The sequence below is a fragment of the Anguilla rostrata genome, chromosome 3 (assembly GCF_018555375.3).
Source record: "Anguilla rostrata isolate EN2019 chromosome 3, ASM1855537v3, whole genome shotgun sequence".
NCBI lineage: Eukaryota > Metazoa > Chordata > Actinopteri > Anguilliformes > Anguillidae > Anguilla > Anguilla rostrata.
This window is the reverse complement of record NC_057935.1, coordinates 68,699,067-68,714,081: the sequence shown is the minus strand read 5'-3', so window position 1 is coordinate 68,714,081 and position 15,015 is coordinate 68,699,067. Positions and strand designations below refer to the sequence as shown.

At 44.6% G+C, this 15,015-nt stretch overlaps 1 protein-coding gene across 1 annotated transcript; it reads left to right on the top strand.

Moving 5' to 3' along the window:
• The first annotated feature begins 247 nt into the window (after window positions 1-247).
• On the top strand, window positions 248-5,685 carry LOC135251769 (myosin light chain 3, skeletal muscle isoform-like). Its single transcript, XM_064329525.1, has 6 exons — window positions 248-383; window positions 902-1,052; window positions 3,521-3,664; window positions 4,064-4,237; window positions 4,753-4,830; window positions 5,164-5,685. Exons 1-6 carry the CDS (start codon window positions 381-383, stop codon window positions 5,190-5,192), a joined length of 579 nt encoding a protein of 192 aa, XP_064185595.1. The 5' UTR covers window positions 248-380; the 3' UTR covers window positions 5,193-5,685.
• The last annotated feature ends 9,330 nt before the right edge of the window (window positions 5,686-15,015 follow it).

The window sequence follows — 15,015 nt, the reverse complement described above, 5'->3', positions numbered from 1 at the left end:
CTATGACAATAAATGTAATTGTCGTGCAATCGGTAAAATAACATCACACAGTTGCACATAGCCTAAGAAAAGATTTATAAGAAAAACACGCGTAAATGTGCTGACAGAAGGGAGACTTTTCTATACGTCCCTTGGGAGGAGCTCCTAAAAATAACTGACACCCCCACTAAAGGTACTCTTGCGCCCCGAGATGGGGCGGTAAGTCCGCTCTCGGTTTGCCCTAAGAAAGCTAAAGAACTTGCCAACCGTCATTCGATATCCCCCGTGACATCACAGCCCGACATAAATAAGAAGGGCGGTGACCAAGCGGCTGGACCACTCTCAAGGGACACCGGCTCCTCCTGCTTCTTGACTTCCCTCTCCTCCGTCAGCTCTTCAGCATGGTGTGTACACGATTCCTCTGGGCCAAGTCGGTCACGTAACACTTGCAAGACAGCCAACTTTTTTTTTTTCCTTTTTTTTTTTTAAATCAATATTTGGATGCAGCACTTCCCTAGCCTGGATCTATCCTTGCCTGATGTCACTGCAAAATAGACGACTGAGAGCTATCAAGACGCAATGTCAATTTTTCTTCTTTTAAGAAGTTGTTCTGCTGTGTTGTAGATGGGATTAGGGAACAACTGCATTATATGTACTGCGCTATATCTCAAAAATAACCTTTGCACATGTTACGTTTAAGTGGCTGTTTCCAATAGCCTTGACTCCTATGGGAGGAGTTCTATTTCGTTAGGACCACTGACATCCGTATAATCTATCAGATCTTTCATATGGTCTGGATTGACCCGTTTACAGCAAACAAACGAGCTTCTGACAGACACAGAGCCGTCCGTGTCTGTCAGCGCGTCTGTAGGTAACAGGAACTGTTTTCGTTTTTTTCTCTGTTTCGTGTGGGCCCCCGCAGGCAGACGCCGCCGCTCCCGCGGAAGCCCCCGCCGCAGCCCCCGCCGCAGCCCCAGCCCCAGCCCCAGAACCCGCACCAGCGCCCGCGCCCGAACCCGCCCCTGCAGTAGCGGCGCCAGTAGCAACAGGCGTCTCTGCTGACCAGCTGGACGGTGAGTGAAGCCCCCCGTGCGTGTGGTGACTCACGTGCGACAGGTTAATTTCTTGAGGATGTTATTTTGGATGTCTCCTTTACCCATCGAAAACCCCCACCCTCCCCCATTCCAGCCCTAACCTCTCCCCCCCCCCCCACCCCCCCCACCCCCCCCCCCCCCCCCCCAAGGTGTATGTCATGACAAGAAGGTGGGTGGTGGGTAGCCTTATTAGTCCAATATTTGTTTCAATGGGAAACTCCAGTTAAATGAAATCACCAAAGCCCTGCCACACACATTGTGTTGTCTGCCATGGGCCCGTCCACATGATAACGTGTTAAAATAAAGGGGGGGGACGAAACCAGCATCTTGTTAAAGATGTGTCAATAATTTGTGTCAGTAGACATCCTTGATCATTTTGCCGTAAATAGTAAGCAGCTGCAAATTTCACAAACGAATCACTTCTTTAAGGTACTCTATTAACAAAGAGGTAAATGTAAACTGGTTCGTCGTTCATGAACTTTCTGTCTCCCCATCTGGACTTTGTAAGCATCTCTTAATATCGACTGGTGGGGATACACAGAGTAGACTTTCAGAATGTGCTCGAATTTGTTCAGCTGTTGAGGGTGGGCGTGTTGAGTCTATTCTGAGCCCTAGCAAACCTGTCTATAACCGCGCTGCGATTCTCACTTCCGAGCATGCAATGCCTCATAATCCCTGTTCAGACGTATTAAGGGAATCTTAGGGCAGGTTTCATTACATACGGCATTTTGACCTTTGACCCTTGACCCCTGACATTTTTACCTTACCTCAAAAGCACATATGTGCTGCCGATCCAACAGTAGACTGACGTGTATCAGACATCTTGTAAAGGTGGGGATTTAACAGGCTGGGAGCATGTGAGCAGGGAAATTGAAAAAGAAAATGTACTAATTTTTTATGAGGATGATGATGCTCACAATGGTGATGATTTAGAAGAACTATGTTTATGACTAAAATCTAAATTTCCGATTGAATAGTATACGGATTAGGCTGAGATAATGGCTGTTGCCTCCAATACTAAGTACTGCAAATGGAAAACTACAGAAAATTTTATTTTCCTTAAAAGGTTAGATGACTCCAGACACCTGTGTAGTATAATGTAGCACCCCTGGAATGCACTGCATGTTCTGCGGTAGAAGGGGTTCACATTCCAGTACGGCTTTTCTAGAGGTCAAAGTGTCGGGTGTAAGCTGCACCTCTACTCAGCATTCCTGTGCTCGGCTCGACTCGACTTGGGGCCCCAAACCGACACGCCCGTGCCCTCTTTTTTTTTAAGGATGGGGTTGCGCTCTCCCCGGGGGGGGGGGGTTGTCGATTTCCTGTCGGCCGCCACGACGACAGCTGCCTGTGTGTTTCGGGAGTCGCTCAAAGCTATTAATCTTTCGGCGGGTCACTTTCAGTTTGGAGCCCGATACAGGCTATAGAAATAGCTGCCTCTTGTTAGCGCCCGGTGTCGTCTCTTGGAGGGCCCCAGAGTCGGCTGTGGGTTGTAATTAACGGGGTGCTAAGTGGAGCTACCCCCAGGCAATTTACAAGGGGTAGTAGGACACAGGGGACAACTATGTGAACATAGGTTGTGACTGAATCGTAAAACTCAAATTACCTCACATAAATTTGTTCTGAAACGAATTTTCTCCCCCAAAATGTTGATACACTCTCAGAAAGGCTGTGTTAATGTCCAGCACACTTTTCCCGTTACTACTTTTATGTTATTTTCAAGTTTCAACTCAGGTTGTGTCAACGTTTTGCTACAAATATACAATTTATGTATTACTAAGGGGTGCTTTTCAAAACAAGATGATGTTGAAAGTGACAAATTGTGTAGTTCATAATTAGATATGGAGGTGTGTTTAAAAAAACGACGTTGTGTTGTTTCTAACACGTGTTTTGAGAGTATAGTGTACAGTAACTCATTTAAGCTCGAGTGTAATTTTCACACGTTTTGCTTGCAATTGGTCTTCAGTTGCTACATCAGTAGAAGAAAATGGTCTATAGCATTACAAAGCCAATGGCAAGCAAATGTATGACTTAAAAATTCACTGACATGTAGCGAGTGAAATAGAATGCATTTCTGTGATCAAGGCTGTCAGTGCATCAAGAGTTTAGGTTGCACTGGGATATTTCATTTTCCAAGTTTAAAATGAAATGCCACACGATTTTTCATTCCAAATCAGAATGTGGGCACCTAAAGGAGCTCACAAGTGTACCGTTTTGCTTCGCAGATATTACACGTCCATTTGTAATATTGTTGATCTGATGCTGAAATCATGTTTAAATTGAAGATGTGCTACCCGTAAATAACACTCTCCTGTGTGATAGCGCACATACACTATATGACTGGAAGTGTCTGGACACCCCTTGGACGGGGGCTGTTTTTTTAATGTTTTAGGCTAGGCCCCTATCCTGCCCTAACTCCGTCCCTCCCTCCCCTTTTTCCCCCCACGCAGACTGGAAAGAGGCCTTCGGACTGTTCGACAGAGTCGGCGACAGCTGTGTGGGGTACAACCAGGTGGCGGACCTCATGCGCGCCCTGGGCCAGAACCCCACCAACAAGGAAGTGATGGGTATCCTTGGCAACCCCTCCGCTGAAGGTAGAACCCGCGTCATGGCCCCTGTTATGGCCGCTATTTGGCTTCACAGCTGTAGCAGTGGTAGTTAAGAGATGCACTTCCACACATCTGTCTCGTTGTGAAATACAGCAATTAGGTCGCATGAGCATGAAGACTGTATTTATTTATTTATTTATTTATTTATTTATTTAACCTTTAGTTTACCAGGCAGGTCAATTAAGATTAGACTCTTATTTACAATGAAAGCCTGGCATGAATCTAAAGAGACCTTCAGGAGGCATGAGGAGGGCGGGTGGGGTCTGCCATCCCTACCTGTCTGTCTGTCTGTCTGTCTGCCATCCCTACCTGTCTGTCTGTTTGCCTGCCTGTCTGTCTGTTACAATCTTTTTGACCTTTCCCTCCATCTCCTCCCCTGCACAGACTTTGCAAACAAGAGACTGGACTTCAACTCCTTCCTACCCATGCTCTCCGGCGTGGTCGCCAGCCCACAGAAGGGCACCTACGACGACTACGTTGAGGGCCTGCGCGTCTTCGACAAAGAGGGCAACGGCACCGTGATGGGCGCTGAGCTGCGCATCGTCCTGTCCACACTGGGTAAGGGGCGGGCCCCGGAATGCCTCAGAGTTATGACGTCACAGTGCATGGAGGAATCGCTTGTCACGCAGTATAATCCACAGAATGCCTCATCGTTATGACGTCACAGTGGACAATGGAATCGTTTGCAATACAGCATAATCCACAGAATGCTTCAGAGTTATGACGTCACAGTGCATGGAGGAATAATTTGTCATACAGTATAATCCACAGGATGCTTGCAGTTATGATGTCACAGTGGATGTTGGAATCATGCGTCATGTAATCTGCAAAGCTTTGACGATGATGTCTTTTAAAATTTGATTTCGGCTTCCCACAAAAAGTGATTTTTGTGCACGTGTTTATGTGTGTATATACAAGTAGACAATGATTTAATGAAAGAGGGTACAAATATATTTATACAAATATATAAGTATAAACATATATTTATTTTTTGGATGAGGCTGAAAACTAATTTTCAGCATGTGTTTCTGTGGGGATGTTTTCTCACCTGGCTCTCTTCCCAAATGTTCCAGGTGAGAAGTTGAATGAGGGTGAGATCGACGCCCTCATGACCGGTCAGGAAGACGAGAACGGCACCATCAACTACGAGAGTCAGTCCCTGCTTTCATACTTGCTCATATCTGACAGTCTAAGTCAACCTAAGGACCTACAATGTGACCAGCACTGTCGAGTGCTACTATGCTGTATTTGAATTATACTGCAGCAGCCTGTTATATTGCTGATGCAGCAGTGTTAACGTCAGTGACTGTCACTGGAACACTAGAACTAGTGCTGCGTGTCAGTGACGTTTGCCGTCTTTGTAAGAGCACGCTCAGTGCTACACTGTGGTTGGCGGTTCACGTGCCATCCCAGAAACAGGCAATACGCGTGTTGGCTCGTTCTTTTCTGTCGCGCCTTGACGCTCGCTCTCTGTTTCCCGGCAGGCTTCGTCAAGCACATCCTGTCCGTGTAAAAACGGGCGTCGGCAGGAGTGGTTCGGGGAGCAGAAGCAGAACCAGCGAACCCCCAGTGTGTCAGGACATCCATCTGCCGTTTCAAAGACCAACCGAAGGAAACCCAAAGGACTATGGAACCGTTGCTACCCAACCGTTCCTGTTTTTTTTTTTTTTTCCTCTTTGCCTTTTTTTGTTTGAGTTCTTTTTTTTTTTTTTTTTCCCATCTTCTCTCCGGGGCGCCACCTCACCGCAGAAGACCCTCGACCAGGGGTGTGCCCTTTTTTTTTTGTTACACAGGGGTTGGGAACAAGGGAAGAGGAGGCTGACCACTCACAACGTGGGGTCAGAACCTCCGGCCCCTCCCATCTCGGCTGCTCCCATCGGCCAGCGGTGCCTAAGGCATCGGGAATGACTGTGGGCCGGCCACCCAGCCCCTCCCCCTGCCCAGAGTCTTAAATAATTTTTGCTCTGTCGTTTCACCAAATAAACTTTTACAAAAATGCACCCCCACACATTGACTGGGCTCCTTGTCATTTCCCTTACGAAGTAGCATGTGGTTCGGCCTTCAGCACAAGAAAGGACAGAATAGGTTTAAATGGATGGATGGATGGATGGATGGATGGATGGATGAATGCATGGATGAATAAATGGATGGATGGATGAATGAATGAATTAGTGAATTAATTAATTATTAATTTGTGTGAGTTGTACTCAGGATGCAGAACAAGCAGGGTCCAATGGAATTCTGCCACAATATAACTGCTTCAATCTTACGAATTGTTTCTTTTCTTTGCTGTTCCCATGTACATATATTTTCAAGCCTGTACATCAGTGCTTTTGTGGCTTGGCCCTGAGAACATCGACTTAGCATGTCTGTCATCCACGGATGTATAGAGGGATGTAAGAAACTCATTTCAGTGACACTACTGACATCTCAATGGCACCTCGGAGCACGTAAGCATGGTTGAAGGCCGCTTTTCTTTATTCCACTGTCAATGCCCTGCGCGGAGAAACCATTCTACACAGCCAGAAGGCCCATGCAGCACTCAAACATTTGATTCACTGTCAACCACAAGTGTCCCCATTACAGACATTGTTGCTTGGTGACCAGGGAATACCCAAGGTTCTTTTGCCCCGTCCGAGCCAGCTGTGTGCCAGGCTGCTGAGAGCGACTTGGCAGAGGGTGGCTGTCAAGCAGATGCCAAATTGCGACAGATTTTCCCGTCCCAGCAATTTATTCATGCAGTGGCACAGGAAACAGTGAGCTGAGGCACTGTGAAAAGAAATGGCTGGTGTGTGTGTGCGTGAAACAATGTGGCAGCACACAAGTCCATCAGGGGAATTAGCACTCTCTTTTAGCCATATGCTGTGGTTGCCATCACTACCATGCAGCACAGTATTTACTCGTTTTTTTTTTTTTGGCCAAAATTCTAAGTCAGTATTCTGGAACTCCACTGCTTTCAGTCACTAGCGGTGATTGTGACATCAGCATTACAGTGTTCAGTTAAGAACATTGCAGTCACACATTTGTGTGATCTCACCGACCATCTCAACCCGGTCAGATGTTAAATTACGGTAATTGCAAACATACATCCCATACTGGTACTACATTTATGAGGAACCAAGAATAAACATAAGATATCACAATAATAATACACACTCAGAACCTTTGGGTCGTAAGTATTTGCACATCAAAATATGGTCCATAAATGCATCTTCTCCTTTCTGGTAGTCAGGTCCCACTTCTATCCAGGAAGGGGAAAACCATCGTGAAAGGGACAGCATTCTTTGCTTATAGGGTACTATATAGGGGAAGAGTGCTGCCAGTCACACACAGCAACTGTGGGAATCTAGCATAGAAGAGTTCAATCAAACCAAAGGCTTCGTTTAACCTGTCAATGGTTCAATCTAAACAAAAGCTGATTGTTTTTGCAAGAGCAGAATGACAATGTGAGAGCTCGACCCAGCATTAGTTCCGGCTACACATATGCTACACCTGTAGCTTATTCTTCTGCCTAGTTGGCTTTGCAGAGGTTAGGTCTGAATAGTGTTCACTGTGTGAACTAAACTGTGTTCTTGGCTAGAAATAGCTGTATAAAATAAGTATTGTACCTTACTGAACCTGTGTTTAGCAGTTGTCTATGACCATGAAATGCATTTTTTGTACGTCGCTTTGGATTAAAGCGTCTGCCAAATAAATGTAATGTAATGATATGCCGCTTTTCCACTACCGCGCCGTGCTGTGCCGGAATCCATGCTCCCCGCTTTGTTTTGCTTTCTCCACTGCCACATGACCCGTGCCGGGCCACAAGTACCCATGCTGATTTTACTGCTCTGGGGTAGGTACCAAAGGTACTGTCCGTGCTGCATATCGATACTGCAGACCGTTGATTGGTCAATGGAAATCGTCACAAATACGTCATCCCATGTTCAGTTTGTTCACCGGCAGCAACCGCCATTTTAAAATACCACAACAGCAAGAGAGAGTAACGTTAACTAGCGAATTCTACAGTCAATATCTGGGACTAAATATTGAATAAATATACAACCTTACCATTGGTTTTACGCGTAGAGATGTCCCTTTTGAAAATGAGGGGTCATATATTGTCTTGGACAATTTTGCTTTTGGAATAGCGTTTTATAGGTCAGGGTAACCGACAATGTTCTTATCATCGCATTAACTTAGGCATTCGCTCTGTGATAGCAGTAAAAGACCTGCACCTAACGAAACGTTGTCAACGATTTTTCATAATTTCTTGGAAAATACTATTATTATTGAGGACGTCTGGACATAGCTAAGCCATATGTTTGCAGATAGACCTACCTGACATCGTTTTCCGGTGCAGGAGCAAAACAGAAGTGGATAGAACTGTCATTGATTTACTGTCTCTCTCTATCTACTGAACACAGATAAAATGTCATCACATTGCTATGTAAGTATTACTGCTCAAATATTTCGGTTATATACGTTATTTTTGAAATTGAGTGTCTTTAAATGGGTTAGTGGTATATATACAATGTGGATATTTCACACTGTAATGTTAGCGTTAGTTAGTGGTGTAATAGTTTGTGTGATGCATGCAACAGTGATGACCAGAGTGTTAGAACATTGCCAAAATGTGGTTGACGGTGTAAATTGTTTTCATATCCTTCCATCCCCATACAAGAAAACATACGAGAGTACGGAGTATAGAAATACATACAAAAGATAATCATTACACATTCAGGACGCTTTACTTTTCCCATGACTCCTCCCACCTTCACGGGTCTGTTGTGTAATGGAGGAGCGCAACAGGCAACACCGCACAGGTAGGATCCTGTACTGTGCCGTGCTGGTCAATGGAGAAGAGCCAATAATGTCCAATGATTAGGAAAACCTGACAGCAGAATTACAAATTATAACAATTTTCATGTCACTTTCCTTATTGTTACGCGGGATTTTGGCATTTGGCTTCCGAACCCTCCTTCAAAAGCATGCACTTAAGCGCACAGAATCGCGCACTAATGCTTTCTCAAATGTGACAGCCAACCGCAGTCAAAATGCTCACGCAAAACGTTTGCTTGAACAGCAGGAACGGTCATCAAAGACCAAACTCTCTGAAATGACGCAGATTAAAGTGAATGTCACGCAGCCAGGCAATGGGCTACAGACATCTGTCAATAAAAAAAAAAATAATAATAATAATAATTTTTTTTTAAGTTTGGGAACCATGAATGCGACATTGCTGATTTACCCTTGAGCAAAGCACTGACTCAGAGCTTTCTGAGTACATGTCCCTCTGAAAGATCGGTTCGGTGCAGAAAAGGAAATTTATCAACGGCGTGTGATAAGCAAGCGCATTACATATGATAGATAGTCCTGCACGGTTGTCATTAGGATTATTTACTCCTTAATTAGCGCGGAAAGGACTAAACGCACGCATTATCTGAAACAGTGCCTCAGCACAGCTAAAGTACGGTACAATCCCCTGACAACGTCCGATTTGATTTACAGCCTGCCCAGTGGGAAGAAATTAGGTAAATCACAAGAGTTTGCAGAATGGCAATGGACCCACCGCACTATGCGTTTAGCGCTTTGTTGCTTATTTTCAGGAAAATCGGGCCGCTTCTCCAGATTCATTAACACTTCAGGGAAATAAACGGTGCGATCAATCACCTGATCTCAGTCACGAGCCCGACTAGTCCTGTGGATGAAGTCGCCTGTCGGCAGGAGAAATTAGAGACTGACTCACCACTAGGGGGCGCGCCGACACTGCTGGCAGGAAATGGCATCTCTGCGCGAGCTCAGCTGCAGTTTCTGACAGTTCCCATTGATGCTCCCATCTGACAGTAAAAAGTAAAAAGATCCTCCTTTTTTGACAGCTCGAGCCCCAGCCTCAATATTCAGCATTATTTTGGTGTGCAACACTATGATTAAAACAAACAGAATTAAAAAAAGAAAATAATACAACATCTCATAATTGCAATATATTGCTTATTTGCACAGGACCGTACAGTGTACCTCTCCATGTGCACACACACACGTCTATATATGACAAATTAAAAGAAGAACCTGCATAATGAGTGGAGAAACATAACGAGTGCAGCTGCTTCTAAACAGGTGTACTGCATGGCACAATTATGCAATTAACATTCTATCATGCTCCATGGCATGTATAAAAATGCTGAGCAGGCCCAGTTGACCTTGATTTTGGATAATGGCAGCAAGAGGAAAACATCTAAGTGACTTTGAAAGAGGTTTCATTATTGGGGGCACGGAGGACAGGAACTTCAGACAAAAAGACTGCCCAATTGGTTAGTGTTTCAATAGGAACAGTGACTAAACTGACGTCTGCATTTAGATCTATGGGAAAGACGTCAGTAAAATAGAATCAGAGATTGTAGTTGAAAGCACACATTTGATGACCATGATGTTCATGCATTAGTGTGATATGTAAGGAAAAACAGAAGAGAAACTCTTCCTCAGGTGACTGAGAATGTCAGTGCAGGCCGTGATCAGACAGTCCATCGACAACTACACAGAGAGGGATGCGTTAGGAGGGTTGCAGTGCATAAACCCCTTCTTACAAAGCTGAATGCACATTTGAGAGTTCAGTGGTGCAAAAACCACAGGCACTGGTCTACAGAGACGTGGAAAAAAGTGATATGGTCTGAAGAGTCACCATATTCACAAGTGCATGTATGGCGCACACCAAGAGAACGGTACAGGCCTCAATTCTTGACCCCTACAGTGAGGGGGTCCGGTGGCTCTGTTTTGCTGTGGGGGGCATTTTCCTGGCATAGTTTTGGTCCACTTGTCCCCTTAGAGGGAACAGGCACTGCAAATCTATACAAAGATATTCTGAGTGATCGCCTTTATCCTATGATGAAACATTTTTATCCTGATGGGAGTGGTCTCTTTCAGGATGACAATGCCCCCATCCACAGGGCTCGAGGGGACACTGAATGGTTTGATGAGTATTAAAATGTTGTGAATCACATGCTATGGCCTTTGCAGTCACTAGATCTCAGCCCAATTGAACGCCTATGGGAGATTTTGGATCGATGTGTTAGACAGTGCTCTCTGCCACCATCATGAAAACACCAAATGTCTTTGGCAGTTCCAGAGACTGGTAGAACCTATTCTAAGGCGCACTGAAGCTGTTCCAATGGCTCGTGGTGGCCCAGCACCCTACTAAAACACTTTAAGTTTGTCGTTCCTTTAATTTGTCACCCGTCTGTATATACAGAATTTCTCCGTACTGATAGCGTTCACTGACAAGCTGGTCGAATTACCCGATTTTTTATCAACCTCCGGGGGTAAAATCTTGAATTCACATTTATGACTGCAGTGGTTTCTTTCAGCAGCATGTAAAAGAGTGTCTAGGAATTAATTTGCCTTCATAATCAGTTTCGAGCATTTAAGGTTAATTTAGCGCAGGCATTTTTTTCAAGACATCTTTGAAGGGCACCTAACACAACATGTGCATCTGGAAGTTCTGACATTTCCGTGACTTCCCGGCACAGCTTTTTTCCCAAGGGAGCAGTTTACCTGTTGTGTCCTACATGCTCACCATCGCGTTTAAGGTGCAGAAGACTCTCATTTTAAATGCAAGACAGCCTTCCTTTTAAAAACGGGTTTATTTTCTCTGTAGAGGATGATGTTACAGTAGAGCATCTAAGCCACCCCTTCATGACCGGGTTCTCTAATTCACTCAGTGGAATGAACCAGCCATGCACAAAATTACATGCAGGGCTAATGAGAGCGCTATGAAATCCTATAGAGAATTGATATGGCGCATTTGTAAAACAGCCAATCGCACTGGGCACTCCCTACCCCCCTGTAAATGACTGTAAGCTTAGGGTTGTAACTAGGCAGCTGTTTCGTAGGTGACTTAAGCCGCGTTTCCACCGCAGGAACTATACCCCGGAACTAGGAACCTTTTGAGGAACTCAGTGCGTTTCCACCGCAGGAACTAGGGTCTAAATTTAGTTCTGGGGGCTTTGTTTTACCCCCCAAAACGTTCCTGCTCGGGGGGTAGTACTTTCCGAAAGTACAGGAACCTTTTGGGTGGAGCTTGCAGCGCTGAACATTTCTGATTGGTCGAGTACTCGTGGCATTTGTGTTGTATTTATTTTCCGCCATTACCCGCCATGTTTGAAAATATGCAGCGGCAAACCAATTTATTTTCATAATAACTTCAAATCAAACTTGTTTGTTATGCGGCGCAGTAGCCTACTTTTGGTTATAGCCTGTCAACGTCTTGGAATTATAACGTGTGCTCTTCTGTTCTTTTCTTGCTTTAGTATTCGTTTTATAAAATGCTAAGCATTCGTGCTGGGACAGCATATTACGTAGGCTACCAAAACATTCAAATGGATTAATTCGGTTGCTGAATATTTTCTTCCGGATTTTCTTTGTTAGCCCGTTGTAATTGACTCAAAACGTTTGATACAGTTATGTGAGGTATGCGGTAGTTCTGCATAATTAACATCGGTGATACAGTACAAGCAAACTGGAAATCACCTTCCGCACTTTTCATCCGGGTAAAATAACAGGTTAATTCTAGTAATATTCCCTTTAGCTTTTTAAGACTGCCGTAATTTTACTGTCATTTTTCAATTCCACGAAAAGACCAGGAAGACTATGGACTCATTTATGGTGCATGGTTCGCATCTGGAGGGCACACTTCGCTGCTCGGCTAGCAGTAACTTCGAAGGAAAGCAAACGGTGGCTGTACCACTACTAATTTACATTTTCACGCAAGTCCGAGTTTTCGTTCTATTCTTGTCATTTTGCGATTAGCCTATATGGAATTGACGACGAGAAAGTAATAAAACAGCAAATTGTTTACAACGTGTGCATGTTTTCTGCTGTTAACGAATGTGTTTGAGAGGATATATGAAAATCAATAAATACAAAAGTAACCATATATAGTCATTGTTGGTAACCCGTTGTATATAAGTGGAATAAACCCCTCCGGGCTGTCCCGGTTATTAGAAAATAATGTAGGCTACTTCGGTGGTAGTATGGGGTTACAGAAGAAATCATATGACAGATGGACCGACGACAACGTCAGTGGGCTAATTTGCCTAATCTTCGCGGTACTTTAGACCCCGGTGGAAACGCAGACAACCATTGGCTGAAGGAACCTTTTAGTTCCTGGTAAAGTAGTTCCTGGGACTGAAAGTTCCGGGTAATTTTGGTGGAAACGCGCCTTTAGGTGCATTAACTGTGTTAACTACTGCTTGTATTTTTTTTCCATAGATTGCGTTGTTGCCGTTCTCGTTGTGTTAGTGTTAATCAGTTTAACCTTCAGGGTCCAAGTTGAACTATGCAGTTGTTCCCTGCACTTGGACCGGTACTTCTCTCTAGGGTTTTCGACACACTCGTTCCTGGTTATGGTTATACACTTTGTTGTACGTCGCTCTGGATAAGAGCGTCTGCCAAATGCCTGTAATGTAATGTAATGCACTGGGAGACAGTCAGGCGGTCTCCAGTTTTTTTGTTTGTCTTTTTTTGAAACTCTATTGAAGTGATAACACGTCACAATGCTTCCATCGTAAAGGCCGTAGGTCCAATACCTTTCCTAGACACAGACGACCTGCATGTTCAAACCCAGCGATCGCGGCCTATGTGTCGGCCTGTTTCAATAAACGCCTCTCGGCTGAGTCAAAGTAATGGACATAATCTCCTCGTGATTGCCTTTTGCAACCTGTGGAATGGAAATCAATAAAAAAAAAAAAAAACATCATATTGGAATAAATGGTCCAAATAAAATGCCTTTAGGGAAATTAATAACTTGAAACATTTTTACAGATTATGATTTATTGTTGTCCACGGACAGCATATACGTAAGATAATACACACACAAACAGCATGAAGTTTTACAAGCACTGCATGCGGAAGCATTTTACTCAGCTTTCTGCATTTTGTTTGATTTGTGCATTTTTGTTTTATGAGATTATAAAATGCCATCGACTGCCTGAGGTTTTCTCACATTGTAATTTGGGTTTGCGGGGGCAAGAAAACCTCTGTTTAGGAGATGCAGTTTACCCCCCATAAGCTGAGGATAAGTTATATGGTTTCAACGACATCCATGCTCACTCACCCACCCGGGTGCTTGGGGCTCGATCTCTCAAGAGTTCAAGTGTTGCTCTCGCATAAGCTTGGTCATTTGGTCTGATACAGAGCAGCACAAATCCCGTTAATCACAAACTTGCTTAAATAAAATGATTGCAGGAAAAAAAGCAGTGCTCTCTCTCTCTCTCTCTCTCTCTCTCTCTCTCTCTCTCTCTCTCTCTCTCTCTCTCTCTCCCTCTCTCTCTCTCTCTCTCTCTCCCCCTCACTCTCTCTCTCTCTCTCTCTCTCTCTCTCTAGCTGTGTGTCTCTCTGGGTTCTCTAAGGCAGGGGGGGTCAAACTGCAGTCCTGGGGGGGGGCCGCAGTGACTGCTGGTTTTCAGTGTGTTTCAGCACGAGCGATTTATTTAAGTCATTGACTGGCTAAAGAAAGGTCCACACACCCTGTTCTCAAAGCTTTATTTAGCTGCTGATTGAAAGGAAACCACAAATATTTTGCACGGCAACACGCCCCCCCCCGCCCCTCCCCCTCCCAGGCCTGGAGTTTGAGTCCCCTGCTGTTAAATCTGATTTAAATGTGATGCATTTTGTGTGCAGTCCTTGATGTGTTTTTCCCCCTGTGTCCACAAGGGGCGCTGTGTTATCGGGTTCCTCTCTTCCGCAGTTCGTTCTTCAGTATTTCTTCCTGTGGCCTGTTATGAACCCCGCATCCTCTGCTCTCTCCAGAGCACTTTCATTTTTGACTAGCTTGTGAGAACGGCTGCCTCCCTCCTTTAATTGAATCCCAGGCCAGTGAACACAAGGGCGTATTCATTCTGACAGACACGCCAGCTGCTTGCTAAATTGCAACCTTCTAAGAAATCAAATGCAAAAAAAACAAAATCACAACGCGTCCTTGCTTGTCCATACAAACTGAAATTTCTTTGCCTGGCATCAGGCCTGTGATGCTGCTTTCCTTGCACTCAATCTGCTGGGATGGTCAAGACCAGCATGCAGAACAGTCACGTCATAGAGGAACCGGACCAGTGACATCATGCTAGAGGCGGTCTCCAAAACACAACCAAAACTGTGGACTGTCCGAGCAGCAAACTCTATGTGTCCTGCAACTTGATGTGTCCCCCACACAGACAATTTGGACTTGAAACAGGAGGTTATGGGTTTCAGACAGCAGGGTTCGTATATGAACGTGCTTGTATTTAGCTCATGAATTGGACATTCCAAATCCGGGTGGGCTTGAAGATTTTTAGATTTTTCATTCAAAAAAACATCCCACTGGTATC